General features: G+C 35.5%; 2 protein-coding genes and 1 long non-coding RNA gene across 4 annotated transcripts; 1 reads left to right on the plus strand and 2 right to left on the minus strand.

The window, feature by feature from the left end:
- Positions 1–1,562: 1,562 nt before the first annotated feature.
- On the minus strand, positions 1,563–3,316 carry LOC129926202 (mucin-2-like; the record flags this gene model as incomplete). The annotated part of the gene is made up of 1 exon (XM_056028619.1): positions 1,563–3,316. A coding segment is annotated over one exon (798 nt), but the record flags the coding sequence as incomplete, so codon positions are not given.
- On the minus strand, positions 3,266–12,481 carry LOC106076106 (uncharacterized). 2 transcript variants are annotated; one of them, XM_056030807.1, is made up of 6 exons: positions 12,352–12,481; positions 11,104–11,211; positions 9,960–10,045; positions 7,673–7,751; positions 5,549–5,758; positions 3,266–3,891 (listed from the first exon to the last, which is right to left on the minus strand). In XM_056030807.1, exons 2-6 carry the CDS (start codon positions 11,186–11,188, stop codon positions 3,317–3,319), a joined length of 1,035 nt encoding a protein of 344 aa, XP_055886782.1. In that variant the 5' UTR covers positions 11,189–11,211; positions 12,352–12,481; the 3' UTR covers positions 3,266–3,316. The 2 variants fall into 2 exon arrangements, with proteins under 2 accessions (XP_055886782.1, XP_055886784.1); XM_056030809.1 differs by lacking the exon at positions 12,352–12,481 and adding an exon at positions 12,184–12,269.
- A 6,255-nt stretch (positions 12,482–18,736) lies between these two features.
- On the plus strand, positions 18,737–23,283 carry LOC129926487 (uncharacterized). The gene is made up of 4 exons (XR_008778167.1): positions 18,737–18,893; positions 20,250–20,381; positions 20,506–20,755; positions 23,053–23,283. It is a non-coding gene; the product is annotated as an uncharacterized LOC129926487 (long non-coding RNA).
- The last annotated feature ends 3,581 nt before the right edge of the window (positions 23,284–26,864 follow it).

Here is a 26,864-nt window from a genome sequence, read left to right on the forward strand (position 1 = left end):
TTAGAGTTGGGTGGACTCGGAAGCGCCCTTGGAATCCCGATAATAAAAATTCCCAAGATTCGGCTTACCGGTTGGCCACCACACCCTCAATACAATGTCGTTATATAAATAATTGAACTAATTAACAAATAAATTAATTAATACGAGAAAATCGTGTTTATATATACATTTTATTTTATAAACGGCTACTCTACCAATTTACTTTAAAATATGATAATCTAAGTGTATCAATGAGCAAAAAAAAAAAAAATTTTTTTTTAATTGGCCACATTGGTAACTACACTCAAACATTACTTTGCAAACATTAACAAGTTTTAATAAATTAACAGACCTAATTACAAATTAGCGCACCATCTTATTGTAGGTTCTATAAGCTTTTTCACCAAAGTAAAAGTCACCAACACGACTCTCCACAATAAAAGTGTACACAACTTATGAAATACGCAAAACACAACAACTAAACATGCCTCGGCAATGTGTTTTTCTTTAATAATAAATCAATCTACATTAATTATTATAAGAGGGTACTTATTTTATACAACCAAAATTACAAAGCAAGTATTTGTTTCCAAGAGCGACAATGAAATATAGTTAGAAAAACATTTGTATTTTTTTTAAAGAGAGTTTCAAATTTTTAAAAATATTAAATCATTAGTGTTGTTTTTAAAACGCAACTTTCATGCTTATAGCTTGCTTAGAGAGTTATGCTACAATGAATTCATTATTTGACTATAGGGAGAGGGTGTCTTGGAGCATGTTCGCCATGCTGCATTCAGGCCAGGGGTTCTCAACCTGTGTGTCGCGACCCCCTTGGGGGTCGATTGACGATTTGCCAGGGGTCGCCAAAAACCATCGAAAAAATGGATTGTTTTGTCTATTCTTGTATTGCTGTGTGTGTGAGCGGAGTGGGGGGGGGGGGGTTTCGCGGCAGAGTGGGGGGTTGTAAAAAGGGGTCGCCGAGCTTAAAAGGTTGAGAACCGCTGCTTTAGGCGATTAGCGAACACTACTCTGGTCTAGCGGAGGTTTGAACTCTGCTCGTGTCCCTCAGCCACTCATCCGAGGCCATTAACCTTTTAAACTTATAGATAGCATAATGTATACAATGTTATACACAAATTATTTTTGTTTTAAATATAAAAAAAATAGATAAATATAAGTATATAAATAATATGTATAAATAAAAGTGACTTTGAGAAGCACAAGATCAAAACATTCTTATGGTTGATTTAAATGGTTTTAAAATTTGCTAATTGGTGATTCTTTTTACCTTTATGTGCAAATCTCTCAATGCAGTCGATAAACGTTTCAACTAATTTTGACCACTTATAATTATTTAATTTGAACTCGCATACATATTGGTGTTAATTATAAATCTAACATTTTAAGTATTCTTTTCTCAGCAAATATTTAGATAGATCTGTATAATATATATATATATATATATATATATATATATATATATATATATATATATATATATATATATATATATATATATATATATATATAGTCCTATTAGACAGTGTTATATTTTATTACGATACTACATTATTACTATATAATTCCGAACTTTAAAAAAATGCATTTATATTTCGGAGAATGTGTAAGTGAAAAATAGCGTTAAAAATCATTTGAGGGACTAAACCCAACAAATTTAGCTATATATGTGAATACTAAATTATTAGTTTCCGTTGTTGCTATTAAACAAAGTAATGAATTACCAGTTATTAATTATTAACTTTTTTATATTGATTCATGTCTTCTGTATGTCAATGGATAATTGTGCAAAGTTTCAGTTTGATTCGAGAACGGGTTTGGGGGAAATAAAACGTGTACACACTTTTTAGCACACAGACAGACAGACAGACAGACACGACATAAGCTTTGTAAAAATTGCGGCATTTTACTTTGATCCAAAGTGGATATAACTCGATGATTTGGAATCAAATGATGTTTCGCCAAGCTGTCGTGGGTCAAAAATTCGTCTACTTAACACAATTGTCATCCCAACAGTGACGTATACACCTGTCATGGAAGTCATGTGACAAAATTGAGAAAAGACTAACTGTGGTTAAAAAAAAATGGCGTATTTGATGAGTCTGTTTTACATTATTAAAATTTCGTATGTTTACTTTCTATCTTATATTTTAAATTTTCTATCTTATATTTTAAATTTTCCAACTTATATTTTAAATTTTCTATCTTATATTTTAAATTTTCTATCTTATATTTTTAATTTTCTATCTTATATTTTAAATTTTCTATCTTATATTTTTAATTTTCTATCTTATATTTTAAATTTTCTATCTTATATTTTAAATTTTCTATCTTATATTTTAAATTTTCTATCTTATATTTGAAATTTTCTATCTTATATTTTAAATTTTCTATCTTATATTTTAAATGTTCTATCTTATATTTTAAATTTTCTATCTTATATTTTAAATTTTCTATCTTATATTTTAAATTTTCTATCTTATATTTTAAATTTTCTATCTTATGTTTTAAATTTTCTATCTTATACTTTAAATAGATAGAAGAAAGAAAGAACAGCTAAAACACTAAAGTTAGATTCCAATTTAGTAGAATTACTGCAGTGCAAAGCGGATACAAATTTAGTCGCAGTCGTTTGTTTATATGTGGCTGTTTTTGTTACATAAGCGGTAATGAAAGATCTCTTAGATGTAGAAGTTGTAATTGATGGCGTCGTAGATGTAAAAGTTGTAATTGATGGCGTCTCAGTTGTATAAATTGTTGTGATTGATAACGTCTCAGTTGTAGAAATAGTTGTGACTGATGGCGTCTCAGTTGTAGAAGTTGTTGTTATTGATGGTGTCTCAGTTGTAGAAGCTGTTATAGATGGCGTCTCAGTTGTAGAAGTTGTGATTGATGGCGTCTCAGTTGTACAAGTTGTGATTGATGGCGTCTCAGTTGTAGAAATTGTGATTGATGGCGTCTCATTTGTAGAAGTAGTTGTGATTGATGGCGTCTCAGTTGTAGAAATTGTGATTGATGGCGTCTCAGTTGTAGAAGTTGTTGTAGATGGCATCTCTGTTGTAGAAGTTGTGATTGATGGCGTCTCAGTTGTAGAAATTGTGATTGATGGCGTCTCAGTTGTAGAAGTAGTTGTGATTGATGGCGTCTCAGTTGTAGAAATTGTGATTGATGGCGTCTCAGTTGTACAAGTTGTTATAAATGGCGTCTCTGTTGTAGAAGTTGTGATTGATGGCGTCTCAGTTGTAGAAATTGTGATTGATGTCGTCTCAGTTGTAGAAGTAGTTGTGATTGATGGCGTCTCAGTTGTAGAAATTGTGATTTATGGCGTCTCAGTTGTACAAGTTGTTATAGATGGCGTCTCTGTTGTAGAAGTTGTGATTGATGGGGTCTCAGTTGTAGAAATTGTGATTGATGGCGTCTCAGTTGTAGAAGTAGTTGTGATTGATGGCGTCTCAGTTGTAGAAATTTTGATTGATGGCGTCTCAGTTGTACAAGTTGTTATAGATGGCGTTTCTGTTGTAGAAGCTGTCGTGATTGATTGCGTCTCAGTTGTAGAAGCTGTTGTGATTGATGGCGTCTTAGTTGTAGAAGCTGTTGTGATTGATGGCGTCTTAGTTGTAGAAGCTGTCGTGATTGATTGCGTCTCAGTTGTAGAAGCTGTCGTGATTGATTGCGTCTCAGTTGTAGAAGCTGTTGTGATTGATGGCGTCTTAGGTGTAGAAGCTGTTGTGATTGATGGCGTCTTAGTTGTAGAAGTTGTGATTGATGGCGTCTTAGTTGTAGAAGTTGTGATTGATGGCTTCTCTGTTGTAGAAATTGTGATTGATGGTGTCTCAGTTGTAGAAGCGGTTGTTATGGATGATGTTTCGGTTGTAGATGCTGAGTTATTTTGTACTGAAAGAAAACAAAGAACGCTAACCATGCTTTTGAAATGAGCTTCAGAAGTAAGAAAAATAGACAAGTTAAATATCAGGGGGAAAAAAATAAAACTACCATATAAGCATCATTAGGCTATACAAGATAATAACAAAATTATTCAAACATGTAGCATGTAGAATCTACTTATACATCCCCATGTTTTCTTTGTCTATGAAAAAAAGTTCCCAATTTCAGACCTTGTGATATATAGGTCAGATGATATTAAGGTCATCCGTTTTTTTGGCCAAGGGTTAACGAGCAGGGTGTCATGTGGTAAGAACAAGGACCAACCGCCTTTACTTTTCCAAACTTAAATCAGGTACCCATTAGAGTTGGGTGAACTTTTACGAAAAGACCAAAACTAAGATGTTTCAACCATAAGCACTTTTTAAATTCAGGGGACTAAATGTGTGTAGATGTTTATCATTAAAATTCGGGCTTTACCAGATCGCTATTTTTTAAATATTATTTATGGCTGCAAGTGATTGTCCAAAGAAGCGTGAGTGGGATAATATCATTGCAGTGATGGTCATTAACTTAAGAGCAAAAGTTTTTTTTCCATCAAAGCAACCAGAAATATGTCATCGATAAATTAAGGGTTAATATTAAAAGTGTATTGAGAATGAGGATATTGTTACGATTCTCTCTCTCCTAATCCTAATCAGGCCTTCTGTAAACACTGCTAAACACAACACAACACATCAACACATCAAGAACTTGACAACACGGCTCCAAATAATCTGGTACTTTAATAATGGTCAAATCAAACAGCCAATACGACAAAACTATATATGAGTTGAACTTGGCTTCCAGATCAGGTAGTTTTCCGTATAGGTTTTTGTTCTATTTGAGGTTTTTTGAGTCTTCTTCGGCCTCTTGATAGAGTATGCAGCTTTGAAGGTCATGGTCAGCATTTTCTGGTGATGCTCCACAAGGGAAGGTTTCGCTCGTCCCGACTTAAAGCTTGTTGAACATATGTTGTCTCATTCTGCTGTGTCCGGTTCTGAGTTGAAAATAGATGCAACGTTATAACACTGTAATGAATCTCCCTATCTAGGCTCTCTGCAAACTGCACCACACGATACTACCAACTGAAAGAACTTGACAACTCTTGACAACTCTCCTAATCCTAATCAGGCCTTCTGTAAACACTGCTAAACACAACACAACACAACACATCAACACATCAACACATCAAGAACTTGACAACACGGCTCCAAATAATCTGGTACACGTAACACAGAACTATACAAATATCTATAGGTTAACATCCGTACCACCGTATCAACTCTTGCACTGGCCTCTTCGTCTCGTTCTGGACTTGTACTGAGCCGTCGAAGTTGTGACTGACTCGACTCTGATACCTTCACTCTTTATATAGGGCCCCTAATGGCCATCTAGAACCGGACGGAACATCGTTCGACGTTTCTTCTTGATCACATGACCACATCCCTCGTGACGCTCATAAGCTCTACTCACGACACAGATCCTTCCCGAACTGTCTGGGCTGACCGTCGTAGCTTGCCACGGTTAACCGCTCGTCTAGCGCTGGCCAGGAGAGACTTCCGTCGGCTGTCTACACACACCACCACTTCCCCCACTGTGTCACCGTCAGGTTTATTACAATACTCACGTGGACTCATGCAGATATAGAAGTGTTCTACGTCACAGGATGTGGTATCAGCAGCCGGGCCGCTCGTCCACGTGATGAACACACACATATTCTCTCCATAGGATGGAACCAGGTACCAATAATCTATATCGGCTGTTTTGTTGCTGCTAAGCCAGGCGTAGGTCGTATGCTCGTTGTCGAGATCGTAGACGCCGATCCAATACACTTCAACTAGTAAAATAAGTAACATATACATTAACAAGAAAAACATAAATATTTAACAAGAAAAACATAAATATTTAACAAGAAAAACATACAAATTTAACTAGAAAGCATAACAAAAATTAACAAATAAAACAAAATAATATTTAAAAAAAAAAAAAAAAAAGCTTATACGCTCTTAAATATTTTAAAGAAGCAAAATACAAAACAAAATACTTTTTTAAAAAAATGTATCAATTAGTTTGGATCAGTGATATCTAGACTAACAATAATAAATCTGTGTGTTACTTTTTTTTTTTCAAATTGTTCTTGTTAAGCGCAATTTCATGCTTTTAGCTTTATTATTTCGCTATGATCATATCACTTGGCTGTACCAGTTGGAAAGAGGGAGAAAGAACGGGGTATTTGGGTGATCACTTTTTAATGCATTAAAAAAAAAAGCTTTATTTAAATTCGATTTTGTGGGCACAAGCCTTCTCAGGCCTGCGCAGTAACAACTCTACTATTAAATATTCTATGAACATGGAAGGTTGTATAGTTCTCTCTTGTTTCTATTTCATATTTGTGTTTACTAAGCCTGATACGTCGGCCTAATATAAAGGAGACATATTCAGCTTATACCGGGCTCTTCAGCTAAAATTTCAGCTTGATCCGAGGTTGGGTGTCGGAGAAATAACGTGTACAAACTTTTGGCCAGACATGACCTAAATTGGATCTCAAAGCTCTTGCCTCCTCAAGCCAACCTAATACCCACTCTGCTAGTGACGTTTCTATGACTATTGAAGATTCTATATATTTATGTATTGTTTGATTTAAATTTACTATAAAGCGGTGACCACCTATTAGGGGGACTAATTCATCTTATACCACCAATGTAGTCAAATACAATTTCTTTCCCCTGTTCTAGTTACCAAACAAAATAATTAATTAACAATAGTAAACTAGCTAATTTATTAATACTGCTATTGATAATTGTATTGTCAGGTAAAAGATCCGAGATTGTGTAGAAATAACGTGTCGAAAGATTTTTCAGAAAGACATAGAGACAGGCAGAGTTTTGTAAATAAAAGACAATTCCTCCTTTATAAGGCTGATAACTTTTCTTAAGAGGGATTATTATACAGTAGATAATTAACGAATGATATATAAAAAGAAGCGAATAAAAAACAATATTTGAAAACAAAAAAGATTATATATATAATTTATCTCACCCTGTCAGTCCCCAACTGTCCATTCTTTGACCAAGTTTAAAACATACACAATCATTTTTTGTTGCAAAACAAACATGAACTGTTTAAATCATTAGCCACCTAGTTATCTGAATAGTGGCTATTAATCCATTTTGTCTGATATATATATATATAAAGGACATAAATCTTACATTATTGAGATATATGGCTGTAAATGTGGATTTTATTTTTCAAAGAAAGCTTATATCATCTCAATCTGTATTGCTCTATGACTGGTACACATTTCGAAGACGTTTTTTCCCCTTAATTTCACATTCTCGGATCAAGTTCAAACTTGCACAATCGTTTTATGTTCCTTACAAACATGAATCCTTCAAATAATTAGTCAATTAGTTAAATAAATAGTGGTTATTAATACTTTTTGTCGAATATTAAAAAAAGGAAATAAACCTTACATTATTGAGATATATAGCTGTAAATGTAGAGTTGTTTTTTCCTCCCAGATAAGCTGTCTTTTTTTTTTCAATATCTATTATTTTACTTTTCTTGTTTTCACATTAATTTGTTATCTTACCTTATATATATTTACATAGTCTTTAACTACATAATGTTAAGAATTGTTCCACTTAAACATAAAAAGGTATCTGAAACATTGTAGAAATGTCCATTATTTATCTTGTTTCCTACACCGGAGTAAATGCAATTGTTGTCACAAGATCAAAGACATACATACCCGAATTTTGCACTACAAAACTTGCTTCTTCCTTATTCTCAAACTCAGCCAGGGACATAGAAGAGGATTCACAAGCCGCCTATAACATCAATAAAAGCAGTACAGACTTAGATAATAAAAGATATTTCCTACATATTAAGAATTGACCTAGCTTAAATGTACATTGTTATATTCACGAGTAGGTATCGAGCGTTGACCTTAACTTGAACCTTGTTTATTGCGTTTCAATAAATAAATATTGGGGCACCATGCAAGATTTGTCGACCGTCTTTCTCCATTTCTCTCTGAAGATAGAATCCTTTTCAATGGTAGGCCCGTCCATTCTCTTATGTTGTCTTCCCATCGCTTTCTCTGTCTGCCTCTTCTTCTTTTTTCCTGGTACTGTTTCCTGTAGGAAGGTCTTTGCGAGCGCCGAAGACCTAGTAATATGGCCATAGATTTACGATAGTTAATAGGTTATCATACGTTCCAATGCTGTCTCTAAACTCTTGATTTGAGTTGCGGCCTTTAAATGTGATACCTAGGATCTTTCTGTAGCATCAAAATTCCATTGCTAGGATCCTCCTCTCTAGCTCTGCAGTCAGCGTCCAGGACTCACAAGCATATTAGTATGTCGCCATGGCCAGGAAACGCATGAGTCTGATTTTGATGCCGAGGGCTATGCCCTTGTCTTTCCATATTATTTTAATATATATATATATATATACTAGCAGTACTTACCGGCTACGCCCGTTTATTATTATGGCCGGATCACCTTTTTTTTTTTTTTTACATTTTAATTAACATGCCTCACAATAACGATAAACATAACATACTTTATTAGCCCGTGAATTAGTGTAACTGTTGCAATGAAATTTCACGAGCCACTCTCTGTTTCCAAACCCCCCCCCCTCCCTTTTTTATTTTTTACTTTTAATAAATAGTCATGTTTTAACGGTCAACCTAACATACTATTTTTAGCCCGTAAATTAGTGTAAAACTATCTGGAACACCATTAAAAAAAAAACACCAACTGCGTATTGTAATTTTTCCCCACATAATTTTTTTTTTTCTTGATTGATGAAAGACCCGCTTAATGATGTACCCCCCCGACACATAAACACTCTCATATTTTAGGCCCGTTTATTTAAGAAGCAGTTTACTTATCCATCACCTTCCCTCCCACCAGCAACAACAAAGTTAGTCCTTATTACACATTTACATTTCTACATTTCTCTTGGAGAGTTTGTTCTGTAAATAAAAAGGAAATACCACTTTGGTTTTATTATTATTATTGAAGCTTTTATATAGCGCTACTTTCATGCTTATAGCATGCTCAGAGCGCTTTTGGTCCAATCTCATTTTTGGAACAGTGGTTGGGGGGGGATGGGAGGGGGTATCTAGGAGTAAACACAACTTTGCCCGAGTCGGGTGTCGACCCTCGAGCCCCCTTCTAGCTAGCCAAGCCAAGCCAATTTCAAGCGCACTTGGCCTCTCGACCACGCTTCCCACCATCATTAATTGTAATCGTTTATTTCGCCCCATTTGAATGTAGAGAAATGACAATAGATCTAGATTTATCTTTTCACTGCTATCAGAATTAATTTTGTTTTTGTTTTTTTTACAGTGTTACAAAATATCACAACTTGCTCTCTCTGTCTCGAAAAAAAAAATGTAGATCTATCTCATTAATACTATTAATATTGTTTTGTTGTTATTTTTTAGATGGCTTTTTCTAAGTGAAGTGGAAATGACGTAAGTTATATAAATAAACTTAAGGAAGAAGAAAAATATTTCTTAAAAAATACTGAATTCGTGACTATTTTTTTTTTTAGAAATTCTTAACATGTAGACTGCGTCCTTTTTCCAAAATACCGAAAATAAAATACAAAGGTTTGAGGTTATCAGTTTGCTTAACCCTTAAAGTGCTGAGCTATTTTACAATGAGTGCATACAAAATGGAATTACAATTCTAGTGTTTAGAGATTAAACTATCACACGCGTCTAAAGAGTTAAGTACGACAGACGACTCCAAGATACAAAAGTGTAAAGATTTTTTTTAATGATTTTTTTTTTTAATTAATTTAAGTACTTATTGTTTCCTCTCATGTAAAATGTGTCTTTAACCCTTAAAGTGCTGAGCTGTTTTACAAAGAGTTGCAAACAAAATGGAATTACGATTCTGATGATACGCGTTTTAAGGGTTAAATATTGTATTAAATATTACATTTAGTTTTGTTCACAAATGACGCTTCTAAAATTTAAGTTGAAGATTTATACACAATGGAAGAACGAAAATGAATATTACTTTTGCTTGAAGCCATGTTAGGCGTTGTTTCAAGAAAGTGTAACATTTCCCTCGTGAAATAATATCCTTTTCTGTTGGACAGTTTTCTGTTTGAAAAAAAAAATGTTTCAAAAATATAAAAAAACAAACTAATAGCATTTTTTTAATAATTATAAAAATAAAAAAAAAAATATTAACGAGTTATTCCATAGCAGATAAGTATTTATGCTAATTAGTGGTATTTTCACATTTGAACGCACAAAATAATAATAATAATAAGACATGTCTTCGAGTCAGAAGAAAAATGAGGAATACAATATTTCCCGTGGCTACGCGGCTCCAGCTGTGACCTACATATTTTGCCACATCCAGGGCAAGCATAACCATTGTCCGCCGGTGGTCGATTAAGATTTTCCTCGGCAGCGGATTCCCAGCGGAGTTTTTGAGTGACGTCTAGCTGTTTCGTTCTATAGCCACATGCAACAAGGGGCTCTCTTCTATTCCAGCTATGGCAAGTTGGGCGACAAAGCTGGTCTTTAATGCACGTAGAGTTTTGTAAACTCCTGCCATGGCTCTGAGATAAACACATAAGCCTATGTCTTTCAATAGTTCAAAGATTCGCCAGGGATTTGTTAAGAATGTAAATATGTTTGTAAAATGTTTTATAAGTTTCGGATGTTCGTTCAGAGTTGAAGATATATTACTTCCTAGTCCAAGCCTCCCGCAGGACGACGGGGGATGTGAGCGGGCAGGGTTTGAACCCGGGACCATCGATGAGTCTAAACGACAGTCCAGCGTGCTAACCGCACGACCAGGCAGCCATCCAACAGAACAGAAATATAAATTTAATAAAACCCATCAGAGTGAAATGTAAGTGTAAACAACGCCATCAAATGTGGAACTATTAAATACACAGCAGACTATGAACTGCCTTATACAGTGCTTGTACGATTAGTCTAAAAACTCAGGCCACTGACAATAACAAACCTTCGAGGGCAGTAACTCTGTTTTAACTAACCTACCAATTAAATCAAAACAAATAAACATAGAATTCGCCCTAGCTTAAAACCAAAACTCTACAAACTAACAAGTTACAGTACTATGTACAAACGCAAATTCACAAAGAGATATATTGCACATTTGAACATAAAAAAAAATACCTTACCAGTTTGTCCAAATACTTGAACTATTTTGACAGTCAAAGTCAAAGAAAGTAACAGAATATAAAGTCTCAGTGACATTGGTGACATTATATCAGGTATTACAGAATCTACTAAAATAACAAAAAAAAATATATCAAAAAGATTAACAGAATGAAAATAAAACTAAAAAAAAAAGTTGGACAGTCGACTAAATCTTGCACGGTGCACTAAAAGTCCACCAAACGAAAGGATAGGTCAAGGTAACACTAAAGTAATTTATGTGAAGTAGCCGTAACACCTGAACGAAAAGGCTTGAGATCAATTCTTCAATATTTGTAATTTATTTTTAGAGATCTGAGAGAGACTGGAAGAAAGAAAAAACAACAGACGGATATAAAGGGAAACTTCTCTTTAAGTGGCTGCTAAGAAAAATATAAAGGGAAACTTCTCTTTAAGTGGCTGCTAAGAAAAATATAAAGGGAAACTTCTCTTTAAGTGGCTGCTAAGAAAAATATAAAGGGAAACTTCTCTTTAAGTGGCTGCTAAAAAATATAAAGGGAAACTTCTCTTTAAGTGGCTGCTAAAAAAATATAAAGGGAAACTTCTCTCTAAGTGGCTGCTAAGAAAAATATAAAGGGAAACTTCTCTCTAAGTGGCTGCTAAGAAAAATATAAAGGAAAACTTCTCTTTAAGTGGCTGCTAAGAAAAATATAAAGGGAAACTTCTCTTTAAGTAGCTGCTAAGAAAAATATAAAGGGAAACTTCTCTTTAAGTGGCTGCTAAGAAAAATATAAAAGGGAAACTTCTCTTTAAGTGGCTGCTAAGAAAAATATAAAGAGAAACTTCTCTTTAAGTGGCTGCTAAGAAAAAATATAAAGGGAAACTTCTCTTTAAGTGGCTGCTAAGAAAAATATAAAGGGAAACTTCTCTTTAAGTGGCTGCTAAAACAAAACTAAGTCAAATAAATAAATGCACTCATGTTAAGATAATATAATACATTTACATCAATAATGTCATACATTTACATCAATAATGTCATTCTGTTTTGTATCATTAATATCAGAAAAGAAAATGTATCTTTAAATCAATGTACACCACCTTACCTCCTTCACTCTGCTTACATCTTTGTCGCTTCTAATACTAATAGGTCCTACGCGTATACATCTATTTAAGCAATTAATATCTAATAATAAGAAAATTTGGAATAAAAATTAAAAGAAGTATTCTTAGCTTATGAAACAAGAAATACACTAGTTCTATGTCTTTCTTACCGATGCAAACTAATTTCCTTTCATTTCGGTGCTTCTGTCCCTAAACTAAAAATTGTCTATAGCCAAAAGATACAAAGTCAGACCCATAAGCAATCTGATAGCCAGTCACAAACGTGAAATAATAATCTAGTCTGCGTGGAGTCGTTTGTTGTGAGAGCATGTCTGAGCACTTAATTGCTTGCGAGATTTAAACCAAAGCATACATTAGTGTATTCTTTTCTTATTGAGACATGGGTATGGACATGATAAGGCAGTCTTCTAACATTTCTGCTTTTGGGGATTACTTCCGTGCATGACTCATTTGCATATTAATGCATCAACACTACGCATGGATGAAGTTTGTCATAAGCTATGTGACCGATTAGGAACCAGACATTTAGGCGCTGAATTTTTAGAATGTTATACTTATCCTATACTCTTAAGCGAGCGCATCTTTCATATGTATAGAGAGAGTTATATATAGTTATACTGTTTTGTTTGGTGTAATGCACAAATTGTAAGACAAATTTGCTTATATATATATATATTATATATATATATATATATATATATATATATATATATATATATATATATATATATATATATATATTATTAATTAGCGTTGCACCGGATAGTAGCTCCGGCTCCTGACAAATATTCTGCCATTTTTCACTATCCGTCCATATTGAGCTCCGGCCGATTATCACTGCAGGATAGTTGGCCGGACAGTAAAATGTGCACCTTGAACCTATTTAATATGTATAAAGTGGACCATTAACGTCTGTTATAGAATGTATTTTTACGTTTATTTTATAATACATATTAATAAGCTTAAATCTAGGGTACATATGTATATGAATCAAACATCATTTATTATTATATAGACAAGGCGTGTTAATATAAATAGAAATGAAACTTTACATTATAACTGCGCTTTACATAAAGAGCAAGCAATGGTTGGCACATTTTTCACTTTGTTTGTCTTGAACTTAGAGTGGGTTAGTTAACATATTAAAATGTTATATTTCTTGACCATGTCACGCTTATCAGACGTCTGTCTATCTGCGGGTCTACCTCCAGACGTAGAGATGAACAACTTTTATCTCCCTTTTATTTTGTTTAGGCGCGGTGGCTGAGCGGTAAAGCGCTTGACTTCAGAACCGGGTACCGGGGTTCGAATCCTGGTGAAGACTGGAATTTCTAATTTCGGGATCTTTGGGCGTGTCTGAGTCCACCCAACTCTAATGGCTACCTGACATTAGTTTGGGAAAAGTAAAGGCGGTTGGTCGTTGTGCTGGCCAAATGACACCCTCGTTAACCGTAGGCCACAGAAACAGATGACCTTTACATCATCTGCCCTATAGACCACAAAGTCTGAAAGGGGAACTTTTTTTTTCTTTACTTTATTTTGTTTAGTCAAATTGTCACAGCCTAGTTTGAGACTCACCGTGACCTGAAATTATCTTGATCATTTCGTGGCTTTTTGCACGGGAAAGCTATTGGTCTGAAACTGACCACGAAGGGAAAACCTTAGTCCTTTGGGGGTCGATTGACGATTTGCCAGGGGTCGCCTAAGACCATCGAAAAAATGAATTGTTTTTGCCCATTTTTCTATTGCTGTGTGTGTATGTGGAGGGGGGGGGTCGCAACAGAGTTGGGGGGGGGGTTGTAAAAAGGGGTCGCCGATCCTAAATGGTTGAGAACCGCTGTTGTAGAGTAAAGACGTGGGCATTTTTCATCTAGGATATGTATGTTGTAAAGAATTAACCGTTCCTTATGAACATCAAGTTGTAACTATACTTGTGATATTATTATTTGAGTGTACATTCTGCCTTTACTTTTGCGGCCGGTTCAGCCAAGTTATTTATTGAATCTGCTGACAAGTGTGTTACTCAATGTATTCCAATATTGTTGTGCTACATAAGTTGCAAGTTTAACATTCGCGTTGACTAAGTAAAGTAACTCTAGGCGATGAATTGCACGCTCATAAAGCTCAGTTGTGCTACACACTCATAAACCCAAGAGTTGTGTTAAACACTCATAAAGCTCAGTTGTGTTACACACTCATAAAGCTCAGTTGTGTTACACACTCATAAAGCTCAGTTGTGTTACACACTCATAAACCCAAGAGTTCTACTACACACATTGAGTTCATAGATAGAGAGTGACCAAAAGTCAAATACCATGGACATATTGTCAGTATATTGACACTCTCTAGAGGTCAAGCCTTACGAGGGAAATAAATGTGTTTACTTGGTAGTAAATATTTATTAGGGGGCTGGACTTTAAGCCACACCTCTACACGGACAACCAGGTATAACTCCAGAGGTAGAGATAAACATGTGATGGGCCTATCTGTTTGGTAGCTAGTGATGGCTGTCTGACCTCGACAGAATTACTCTGGAGATGTCTGGGTTTTCTTGTGCGGGTGTATTCAATGCGACTAACCACTAACACGTTGACACTCACACACACACAAAAGGTACAAAGTGAAAAGACCAAGTCAAAAACGGTTATTTGGCCTTATACAATTTAGTACACGTAAATATCTTACAAAGAAACAACAAATCTCCGGTATAACTGAGCCAGTATTTGAATGGTGTTCTGTATCCCGGTTTGCGCGCTGGACTGTCGTTCAGATTTATCGATGGTCCCGGGTTCAAACCCTGCCCGCTCCCATCCTCCGTCGTCCAGCGGGAGGTTTGGACTAGGAAGTAAACTATTTTCAACTTTGAAGGGACATCCGAAACATGTAAAACATTTTACAACAAAACAAGTATGTGGTTGTTGCTTCGGGAGCAGAGGTACTCGATCATCGAGAGGGAAGGTTTGGCTATCGTATTTGCAATTAAATAGCTTGACAAAATACCAGACTGGCGCGAAGTTTCACCTTCAAACTTACCACAAGGCCTTGGCTTATCTTCGGAGCATGAACTCTACGAACCACAGAGTTACGTGGTGGGCTCCAGGACTACACCTTCGACGTGTGTCACATCAAAGGAGAGGACAATATACTAGCGGACTTGTGCTTAAGACTACTGTAATTCTCACAGTAAGACTATTTAAGTATCTTTGTTGCTTTGTATTATATATAATATATATGATACATGGGCGTAGCCAGGATTTTTTTTCGGGGAGGGGGGTTGGGGAGGGATTTTACCCCCCCGCCCCCCCCCCCCACCGCGGAAAAAAAAATTTAGATGTATTTATGTGTGTGTGTGTATACATAATCTTTATTACATTCTAACCCTTCATTCTTTCGGAAGACGTTTATTGTGCCCTAGAATAGGTTCTTCCATGAGTTAGTGGAATAATTGTAGATTCCAAGCCATTATTAGCAAGGGGGTCAGGGGGAGCGCAAGGAGCTCCCCCAGCGCGAGGCGAAGCCCCGCCGCCAAGCACTATTTCTGATACCGAAAGCCAACAAAACGCATATTCTGAGTTATCTAAACTGCATTTTCCTGCTATTAAAAATTTTTATTTCAAAAACCTAATGTGGTATTCTTACTGACTTAGACCCTCCCGCGCCGTTCAGCGCATTTGCCGTCAAGCTGTTTCCATAAAATTGTAGATTCCCCGCCATTACTAGCAAGGGGGTCTGGCGGAGCGCTAGGAGCTCCCACAGCGCGGGGCAAAGCCCCGCCGCCATGCACTATTTCTGGTATTGAAAGCCAACAAAAGTTATCTAAACTGCATTTTCCTGCTATTAAAAAGTTTTATTTTATAAACCTAATGTGCTATTCTTACTGACTTAGACCCTCCCGCGCCGTTCGGAGCATTTGACGTCAATCTGTTTCCATTTGTCACTGGTAATGTCTGAAGCCTCTTCCCACCTGCCATGAGGACCTCCATGAATGAGTGGCGTCAAGTTGTATTAGGATATCATTGCAACTCTTCTTATGCGTAATACAGTTTGTCGGAGAACATGTCCCGCAAACTTCATGCGTCGCTCTCTCACAATCTTACTAAGGGGTCGACTCTCAGTTCGGCATAGGATTTCCTTGATTTAGACCCGATCTTTATAACTGGCTCCTAAAATCTGTCTTAGCCATCTTTGTTGAGCCACATTTAGTGTTTTTCAATTTCGGCAGATGACTATTCACTGCAGTTTATTAATGGAGCCCTGCCACTGGTAAAAATGTGTAACCTCTCTGGAGTACGCTCTTTGAATAAAGTGACTGTAGTTTGCTTTAGATTTTATATCGAAAAGAGAAGTTTTATCCTCAAAATCATCTGTTGGGGGTTTTCCAACTCAAAATGCTCTGTAGGGGGATCTTAAACTCAAAAAGCCATCTGTAGAAGAGGGGTTTAAACTAAAAAAAACCCCGATTGGCTTGGCTACGCTCAAATAATTTTAGTGTGTAATTTGCTTTTTTTTTATATTGAAGAAGTATTTTTAGCATCAAACCCCTCTGAATTGGGGTTTAAACTAAAAACCCCTTTTGGCAACGCTCATAGCATTTTGAGTGCGTAATTTGCTTTTTTTTTCTTACAGTGAAGATGTATTTTTTATCCTCAAACCCCCCTGAGGGGGAGGGGGGTTTAAACTCAAAACTCCTTTGGCTACGCTCATAGATTTTAGAGAGTAATTTGCTTTTATTTATATTGAAGAGGTACCTTTTAGCTACAAACTCCACTGAAGGGGAGTTGAAACTCAAAACACCTTTGACTACACTCTTAACATTTTGAGTGTATAATTTGCTTTGTTTTTAATATTAAAGAGGTATTTTTTACCTTCAAACCCCGCTGAAGTGGGGTATAAACTCAAAACTGAGTCAAAACCCATTTAGCTACGCTCATAACATTTTGAGTGCGTAAATAGCTTTTTTTTATATCGAAGAGAGGGTTTATCGTAAATTTTGGAGGGGGGTTTAAAATCAAAATCTTCCCTTACTGTGCTCTTGGAATTAGGGGATTTTCGTTTGCATTTTTTTGTTTTGTTTTATAGAAGAGGGGGAGTTAACTGCATAAACCCCAGGTAGGGGGTTTAAAACTCAAAACCCCTGGTAGGAGGATTTAAACTCGAACCCCCCTGGTAGGGGTTTTTAAACTCGAACCCCCCTGGTAGGGGTTTTAAACTCAAAACCCCCTGGTAGGGGGTTTTAAACTCAAACGCCCCTTTGGTTGTGCTGGGGCAAGTGATGGTTTAGTATTAAAATCTCACCTAAAATAAACAAAATCAAAGCAAAAAATCAGTCACTACATTCCGATTCCCCCCCCCCCGGTGGGGATTTCATTTCGGGGGGGGAGGGGAATGGTCAAGTAGAAAAACTGAACTCGACGCTCTGGAAGTCAATTCTTCTTGTCGTCAGGTCAAGAGGGCTACCTAATACACAAATGGGAGCTAGCCCTAAACGACGCTCTCCATTCAATTAGATCTCTACTATGCACTGCTACAAACATGAGGCCTCACGAAAGACTATTTTCCTACAAAAGAAGTTCCGCCTGTGGTGTCTCTCTGCCAACCTGGCTATCTGCTTCAGGGCCAGTCCTAATGAGAAGGTATGAGTAATTGATGGTGAGTAAAATGTATATGATGAAGCTCTTGTAATTTAATATTGGCAAATAATATTGTAAAAGTACTATCCTTTCCTGATAGAATTTAGCAATTGGAATTGGATTAGTTAATCTAGTTGCATTTTCTTTCGTATAGGATGAATGTAACTAATAACATGCTTAATTTACCTCGGGTGGTATAAAGCTGAGGTATCTTCCTAAAACATAAATAGATCTAAATTTAGAGGCAGCAATGCTATTCATTTAGAACAGGTTCTTCTTATGCCATGAATCAACTGTATTCATTCATCCACCTTCCGCAGCTAGATCTACACATTTATAATTCCCGCTTTTAGCTGGTGTATTTACGCAATTAGACAACAGAACAAGAAGTAACTATTAATGCGGCTATGTTTTCAAGTTATGCTTGCACTCTATTTGATATGATTGAATATCACGGGCAGAGAAGGTTATGTTTGTAAAGGAACATAAACAGATCAAATGAGCTACTTCTATAAGTGAATTTAATTCATTGATTAACATGCATGACTAGATTGACGTAGGAAAACGGGTAGGACGTAATCATCTTCTATTTTAAAGTAACGTCTGCATTTTATAAGAAAAGATAAGATACATATTTTAGCGTACAAATTAATGTAGTGGAAAGACAAAGATTAATATGTGATATAAATAGGTAAGCTGTGGGTTTGGTGGCTGAGTGTTAAAGCGCTAAGCTTTCAAACCAAGAGAGCGGAGGTATGAATCATAACGAAGACTGGGATTTCGAATTTACGTATTTTAAGGCGTATTCCGCATATTTCACGAGGTTTAGCCATCACTGCTTGAGTCTTTCTAAATTCTAACTAGTTAATAATTATTAATAACTGTTATGTTCTATTATACAAGTTTTTGTTGTTTTTTACTACAGAATGTAAAACCGGAAAATGGGGACGTAACTGTGAAAAATCAATGTAACTTTCAATGCAAAGATCAATCTTGTGATAGAGTTACTGGACTTTGTGACTACACTTGTGACAGTCTTACAAATCTCTCCTGTCCTGCTGGTAATTTGTTTTTCTTTCAATTTACTTTGCTTGAAATGATTTGATAAGACTGTTTATTATTGAAAAACATAGTGACACATAGTAACAAATTGATGAGTGTATCAGGTGTGACGATGGGTGAGGGTACGGAACGACTGATGAATGTACAGATGAATGACATGCAGAAGGTCTGACAGAGAGACAGACATACATTCATGCATGCAGGGCCGCCGCTACCTATTGTGCATTGCACGCAGGCGACCGACTTTAGGGGGCGGCTAAATCATTATTCCAAGGTTACTTTTTAAAAATTTAATTAAATTAAAAAAAATTACTTAAATATTTTATATGAATTCTAATTGTTCCATTATCTTTTGAAAATATAAATGATATTCGTACATAAGAAATTATTTTGGAAACTAGACCAAAAAAAAAAAAATACAGCAGCTTGCGAGGGATTCCCACGGGTTTTTTTTATAATCGCCTCATTTCTGGCCTTGAATTTTCGCGGGTAGTTTTTAATACTTGTTTTGAGTCGAATAGCCCGCCCTGTAAGTAGATCTATTACCGGTTATTAAAGGTGAATTTTAAATATATTTTCACTAAGGAGAAGGGGGGGGGGGCGCTAGTTCATCTCATGTGAAGGGGGAGGGCGAAACTTCCTGACAAAAAGGGTTGTTATGGAGTGCGTGTGTTTCCTAGTCGGCGGTGAGAAGAGGTTAAGTGATTGATTGGTTGGTTATGCAGTGACAATGATGAAATTAACGTACCTAGTGCAAATGTGAGACGATCTTTCTTAAGACATGAAAGAGTAGAGACTATTGTTTTTTTTGTGAGCTAGATTTTGTTTAAACATCAGTATATTTCATTACTATTAGATCTATATCTCATCTCAAGTTAAATCGTAAATAATAACAAGTTCTATTGAGTTTTTGTTCACAAGGAAGTTTGTTCAAGTTATTTAAAGTGTTTTTTTTTATTAAAAAATATAAAACACATTCATCGTAGATAAGATTAGATAAGATTAGGGAAGATCTTTGAATGATACTATCTCATATGCTGATAGGATAAGATAACATTAGATAAGTTATTATAAGAATGATTAGATATGATAAGCCTATAATATATGATAAGATTAAATATGATTTGATATGATGATATAATATGATAAAAGATGATATTATAAGATGATAAGATATGGTATGATTAGATAACATAATAAGATAAGATATTATAAGATATAAGATATGATAAGGAGATAAAATATGATAAGATATGATAAGATTAGATAAGATGATAAGATAGATAAGATTAGATTTGTTGTAATTCATTGATTGATTGATAACATATTTAAAATATTTTTACAATGACCTATAGATTGTCCAAAAGGCTATCACGGTTCCAACTGCACTCTAGACTGTTCCTCCACCTGTAAAGATCTGTTATGTAATAGACTTGGCTACTGTATTGCGTGTTTATCAGGTTACAGAGGACGTAACTGTGAAAAGGGTAATATTTTTTTTTTACCTTTTTTTACGGAAGTCTAATTTAGGAAAAATTCATATCAAACAATATATTCATAATAGCTGTTATTTTCTTTCTATTTTTTTTTAAATGATGACATTTATTTCAGTGCAACTAGGTCTAGCATCAGAGACCAGCGGTCTAACATTTTCATCAGGTGTTGGTATTGGAGTAGCTGTTGGTGCTCTGGTTATCATCTTGATTGATATCGTAATTGTTATTATATGCAGAACCAGGCTAACCACATTAAGAGCCAGAAGCAATGACGAGTTAAAACATGGAACTACAGAATTATGATGGTGTGAAACAAATAAATGAATACAACCACTCTTACGAACCTTCTAGAACTACTTTTGAAGGTAATTGTTTTTATCCTAGACCCGGGATCAGCAGCCTGCGACTCGCAAGCCACATGCGGCTCTTTGGATGTGAAGCTTCGGCTCTTTAGTTCTATGCGCAAATATTATTTATTTTATCGAAAATAATTTTTGTTAAGTTATGAATCGTTTAACGAAGATTAGGCATTGATTCTATCTCTCAGCCACTTGTACTCGCTTTACACCACACACGCTTCATCACATTCGTCAGTCCGTCGGATTTTTCTATGTAGGTTTTAATTCGCTTTCTACGCCAGTCGAATTGGTATCTTCTCCACTCGCTTTGGCTGAGACGTATAGTTTGTTGTTTTAAGTCAATGAGTTAGAAGCGATTATCTTCTCAAAGATAGAAGCAATGTACAAGTAATGTTAATATGGCGAGCTTTGCGGTACCACTAGAAATTGCACAAAAAGGCAAACCATTTACAGATGATGAGTATGTCAAAGACTGCTTCCTACGTGCATCTGAAAAACTGTATCGTGATTTCAATTACGAACCAGATATCTTGAAAAAAAAATCGAAAGGTTTTCCACTACCCACTAAAACAGTACAAGATAGAATAGCTCAATTGTCTTCAAATGTAACATATTTGCAGGTGGCAAAATTCAACATTCTTCTGTCTTAACACTTGCTATACATGATTCTTACGACATAAAAGACACGGCGCAAGTTGCCCATTTTGTCAGATAAGTCTTCTAAAAGGCCCAAGAGAAGAGCTTCTAGGATTGCTACCGCTCTCATGGCAAACTAAAGGAGATGATGTAGCGCATGCCTGCAAAAATACCTTGCATACATTAAGCTCGATTTAAATAAAATCTTTTCAAAAGTAACAGATAGTGCCGGAAGTATGATAGGAAAAAATAAAGGGGCAACAACGATTCGTCGGAGCAAAATACACCACAAAATTCTTACGTTTCACTGAATAATACATCAATAAGCGCGATGTGACCAAACATTTCGGCCGAAATAGTTGAGGTCATAAATTTGGTAATCAAGATTGTTAACAGCATCTTGTCAAAAGCACCATCATCAGTTAAATGAATTCTTAAAGGAAATGTAGACTCAGTATTCCGACTTCATTCTTTCCAATAAAGTGCGAGGGCTTTCCATAGGTTGAAACGTTTTTCTTTGTGCTTGAATGAAATAAATACATTTCTAAATGACAAAGGCATTACTCTCCCTAAATTAGAGAACGATAAATGGTTGCTAGGATTCTACTTTATGGTGGATATATCAAAGAAATTAAATGAGCTGAATCTTAAACTGCAAGAAAAGTAAAAATTCAGCTGATGTTTTGGTGGAAGAATTGTTTTGGTTTGAAGAAAAAAAAATCTTTTTGCAGAAGATATTTAGAGCAGCAAGTTACTTCATTTTCAATGTCTAAAGTAGTATCACGATAAAATCAGTGCAACTTTTGACACGAATTACTTCAGCATAGTTATAAAAAAAATCTAAGATGAATTTCTTGATAACTTTGAGCAGTTCAAAAACAGCAAAACTATTAGGACATTCCTGGTACACGATCTCAACTCAAATAGTAACGAAATCCACATTGATTCATTTAGAATTGATACTGGATCTCTAGAAATGTAATTGATCGATTTAAAAAGTAAAGTTTTGTGGGATAAAAAAATTACAGACTTGAAAATCAAGTTGGAAGAATTGGAGGTCCAGAAATTTTTGTACGTAACACAACAAAAGTGGACAGCTTTAAAAGGAATGCCGCGAGTTTATGAGTTGAATAGTCATGTTTGAAACTAAAAAACAAAATATGACCGAAATGTATCCAAACTTTCTAAAACCACAGTCATCGCTCCCATTGACTTTGTTTACTAAATTTTGCTATTGAAGTACAAGCCCCAGCTGTGACCTACAAGTTATGCCACATCCAGCGCAGCCTTAATTCGCCGGTGGTCGATTTTCGGGTGGGAAGCGTGGACGAGAGGCCAAGTGCGCTTGCATTTTGCTTGGCTTGGCTACCTAGAAGGGGGCTCGTGGTTCGACACCAGACTCTGGCAGAGTTGTGTATACTGAGCGCCTAAAGGCAGCACGGAAAACCAACTCCTAGATACCCCCTCCCCCCCACTGGTCTACAAATGAAATTGGACCAAAAGAGCTCTGAACATACTATAAGCATGAAAGTAGCGCTATATAAAAGCTATAATAATAATAATAAAATATTATAGAAACCTTTAAAAAACGAAGCTTATTTTTTTTTAAAGTATACAAAATTAATTTCTTATGCTAATTTTAATGCTAATTTTTTTTTTATTAACAGAAACTGTCAAGACACATAAAAAAACAGGATCGAGAAGCCAACGAAACAGTACAGTTTGAGAACACTTCAAATACAGTTTATGAGACAATAGGATAGGTCTCAAATTGTCAAGTTCAAACTTTACTTCATTACTTGTAAACTTTATTTTTAAAATTAGTTTGTCATTTTCCCTGTCGTGTTTATGTTTCTAATGGTATCACTGCGTCTTGAGTCTACATCATTTTTTGTTAACAGTGCTTTAGAAATGAAATTAAACTATTGGTATTATTCCTTTTTTTTTAATGCGTACTATTATATTAAATGTGGATTACTAAATTAATGTGTGTCACAACATGACTTGTAATAGGATGATAGACTTTGACTTAGACTTAGGTCCTCCTGCGCCGTTCGGCGCATTGGGCGGCAAGCATCTCCATAAAGATCTGTCATTGGCAATGTCTGAAGCCTCCTAGGATGATAACCATGTTAATATAACAGACATGTGTACAAAGCCTTATAACATAGTTGTGTACGTATGATTTAGATAAGCGTGTGTAAATAAGACGTAACTATATCGGGCATATTCCACTTAATGTAAATACAGGATTGTACGAAAAATAATAGTTGTATAAAAAGGCATGTAGAATACTTGTACAAATAGATGCTTAGAATACTTGTACAAAGAGGTATGTAGAATACTTGTACAAAGAGGCATGTAAATACTTGTACAAAGAGTTATGTAGAATACTTGTACAAAGAGGCATGTAAATACTTGTACAAAGAGGCATGTAGAATACTTGTACAAAGTGTTTGTAGAATACTTGTACAAAGAGACATGTAGAATACCTGTAAAATAATGTATGTCATTACTTATATCTTAGCATTTACAAGATTTGATGGTTAATAGATTGACCACTTAATTGACCAATTGTACCTGCTTAACGCATGAGCTATGACCATGGCATTAAGGTAGAGCATTAGAGGTGGGCAAGCCCAGAATCCTGTCTGACTCGCAAGGAACACTTTGTCATGGGCGCCGCGTAATTCGAAGACCTCATTTGCGTACAAGTAAAGAAAGAGCTGGTGGGCAGTACTTTTGTACTCCGTACACTCATGTACACATTGATACTGACCATTGGGAAGACATAACCCTAGACCGCACTATTTGGAGAAAGACGGTGACCAAGAAAGCTATGGACATTGAAACCTCGGCTATGGAAGAAAAGCGTGCTATACGAAAAATGACCGGCTCCTCTACAACCAAAGCTAAAGCCACTTTTACCTGCGATATATGTATACGGGTGTGTCTCACCATAATAGGGCTCCACATACACATGAAAAAAGTGTTCCGAGATGAACCATAGTCGTTTTACTACTGACGGAGGCCAACTAAACATTCTTGTATTCAACACACACAGCTCAACTTACATAATTCGAATAAAAATGTATTTTAAGCGAATCAGAACTATTATGTTTGTTTGTAAATTCTGTTACATGTTTAGGATGTTCCTACAGCGTTGGAGATTATCACCATCCTAGTCCAAACCTCTCGCAGGACGACGGGGGATGGCAGCGATCTTACTGTAATTTCCAGTGATAGAATCATTCCGAACTCGCGGACTAGAGTCTCGGCCGGAGGCCGCGTACGCGGGAACCTCGGCCATTTTGATATTGTCCTTTAAACTCCAAGATGGCTACAAAGTCCAATCCTCAATTTATAAAAAAAAAATCAAAATATACCTCAATAAAATAAACAGTGTAAAAACAAATGTACATTTTAACTCTGGATTGTGTGGAAGAAAAGAAAAAAAAGAACCAAATAAAAAAATAGAACTTGAAGTTGAGATAGACCTTCCTATCCACCCCTAAAGCGCTGAAAGTGGCATCATAGCAGTGACAATCAAACAAAACAAAAGTTCATTTCAAACATAAGTCCTAACTTCAAAAGTCAGATTGATCTTGTCCACAACCCGCTATAATTATTATGATAGCATTTTATTCCCGCTGAAAGTTTGAATACTATTGTGGTCTGTTTGAAATGGGGGTCGGTGGGTGGGAAGAGAATGACCCGCTGGGTCAGACGTGTCAGTTCATGAGTGCCGTCGGCACGTCTCTGTTTCCGTGTGCAGCAGACGTGTCTAGGGTGAAATGATGCGTGTCAAATGTGCTGCCTTCAAATTAAGGGGAAATAAAAATAAGTTTCATTGGAACAAGGGGAAAAATAATAATTATTATTATAAACCTAAGTAGTTTCTAAAATTATTCTAGCATGCAATCTGCTTATAGTCCTTTTTTTTTAAATCAAAGACTTAGATGATTCTTACCACGTTTAAAAATATAGTAGGAAAGAATAAATTCCGGAATAAAATCAGCTTATTTTAGCCGTAATTAGATGCCGGACTTGTACATTTTTGAATGAGAGTGGGTGCCATTTGTATGGTTTTCATTAATTTTTTAAAGTCTGTGATACCCAGGAGGATTCTTACCAATTCTAAAAATATTATAGGAAGGATCACAACAGAGAGAGAGACCATTTTTGTTTAGTAAACACCATCAATATCCAAACATTTTTAAAACGGGGGTCAAAAAGAAAATTACAGACTCTTTGGTCATTATCCCCCTCCCCCCCCCCATAAATAAATGTTGAAACCTATGTTAGCGAGCTTCTACTGACTCATGCACTGTGGGTCAATGTTTCATTGGGTTGAGCAGAAGGGCAAATGGGGAAGGGCAAAAGGGGAAGAAAAAAGCCCACGGGCCGTCTGTTGGAAATCGCTGGCTTTCACAATATGACATTGTATCATTACACTTAGATCAGGATGTAGACGAACAACACAAGTCTATAATGACATTGTGTGAAGTAATCACACTTAGGTCGAGACACAAGTACACCACAATGTGATAGCATGTCATCTATATATTGTCAACTCATCACATTTAGGTCAGGACCTAGAAACACACCACAAGAATATTGTGTCAAGTCATCATACTTAGGTCAGGACCTTCACGTACACCACTAAATTTATACCATAAACTTATACAGTTATCACGTAATAAATTTTATTTTAACAATAATAACAAAATTCAATTTTCTAAACATTAAAATATATTCAGAAGCAAAGTTATATTGAAGATTTTTTTTCTTTCTCAAACATTTGTCCATAGAAAATGAGACAAACATTGACCTTTTAGGTCAAGACCTTATCTAAATAGTAAGAGTTGCTAAAGTCATAACCTTAATTATATGTAATCTAAATAAAAATGTAAGTTATAATCTAAATAAAAGAGTTTCTAAAGTCGTAATGTTAATGACAACATTATGTTAATTGACAATCAAATCAAAGAGATAATATAAATTCATAATCTAAATAACAAGAGTTGAAGACATATTTTCGTTGATAATGTTATAAATTATAATTTAAATAAAAATAATATAAGAAAGAAATAAGTTTACTAATCAGGCAGAAATCTAAAGGATTCTTAAGAAGCTGAGTTAACAACTCTACTTAGTATTAGTCATGCCTTGGCCATATTATAGATCTAAATAGCTGGGAGGTGGGTATTATTATACAGAAAAAGTTTTTAACTATTTCTACGTAATAGAATTTAAAAAGACGTTGAAGAAATGAAATGTAACATTCAAACTAATAATGTAACACAATAATATCATGAAATGAAAGTAAAAACATGAGAATTTGAAAGAAAAAAAAAGAAACACGCAAAAGAGATAATACAAATCAGGGCAAGGTTATTAGAGATACATGGGCCTTAAAAGTGGGGGGTGGGGGTGGGGGAGGGGGTTATATTGTGGTGTTGTATGTGCAGTCATTGTT

Source organism: Biomphalaria glabrata, chromosome 5, assembly GCF_947242115.1.
Source record: "Biomphalaria glabrata chromosome 5, xgBioGlab47.1, whole genome shotgun sequence".
NCBI lineage: Eukaryota > Metazoa > Mollusca > Gastropoda > Planorbidae > Biomphalaria > Biomphalaria glabrata.

Excerpts from the sequence above, each read along its gene's own strand:
- LOC106076106 (XM_056030807.1), bottom strand. The coding sequence starts at position 11,188 with ATGTCACCAATGTCACTGAGACTTTATATTCTGTTACTTTCTTTGACT. Across the intron at positions 10,046-11,103 it reads TCAAGTATTTGGACAAACTG|AAAACTGTCCAACAGAAAAG; the intron begins GTAAGGTATTTT and ends TTTTTCAAACAG. Across the intron at positions 7,752-9,959 it reads TAACATGGCTTCAAGCAAAA|GCGGCTTGTGAATCCTCTTC; the intron begins GTAATATTCATT and ends TTGATGTTATAG.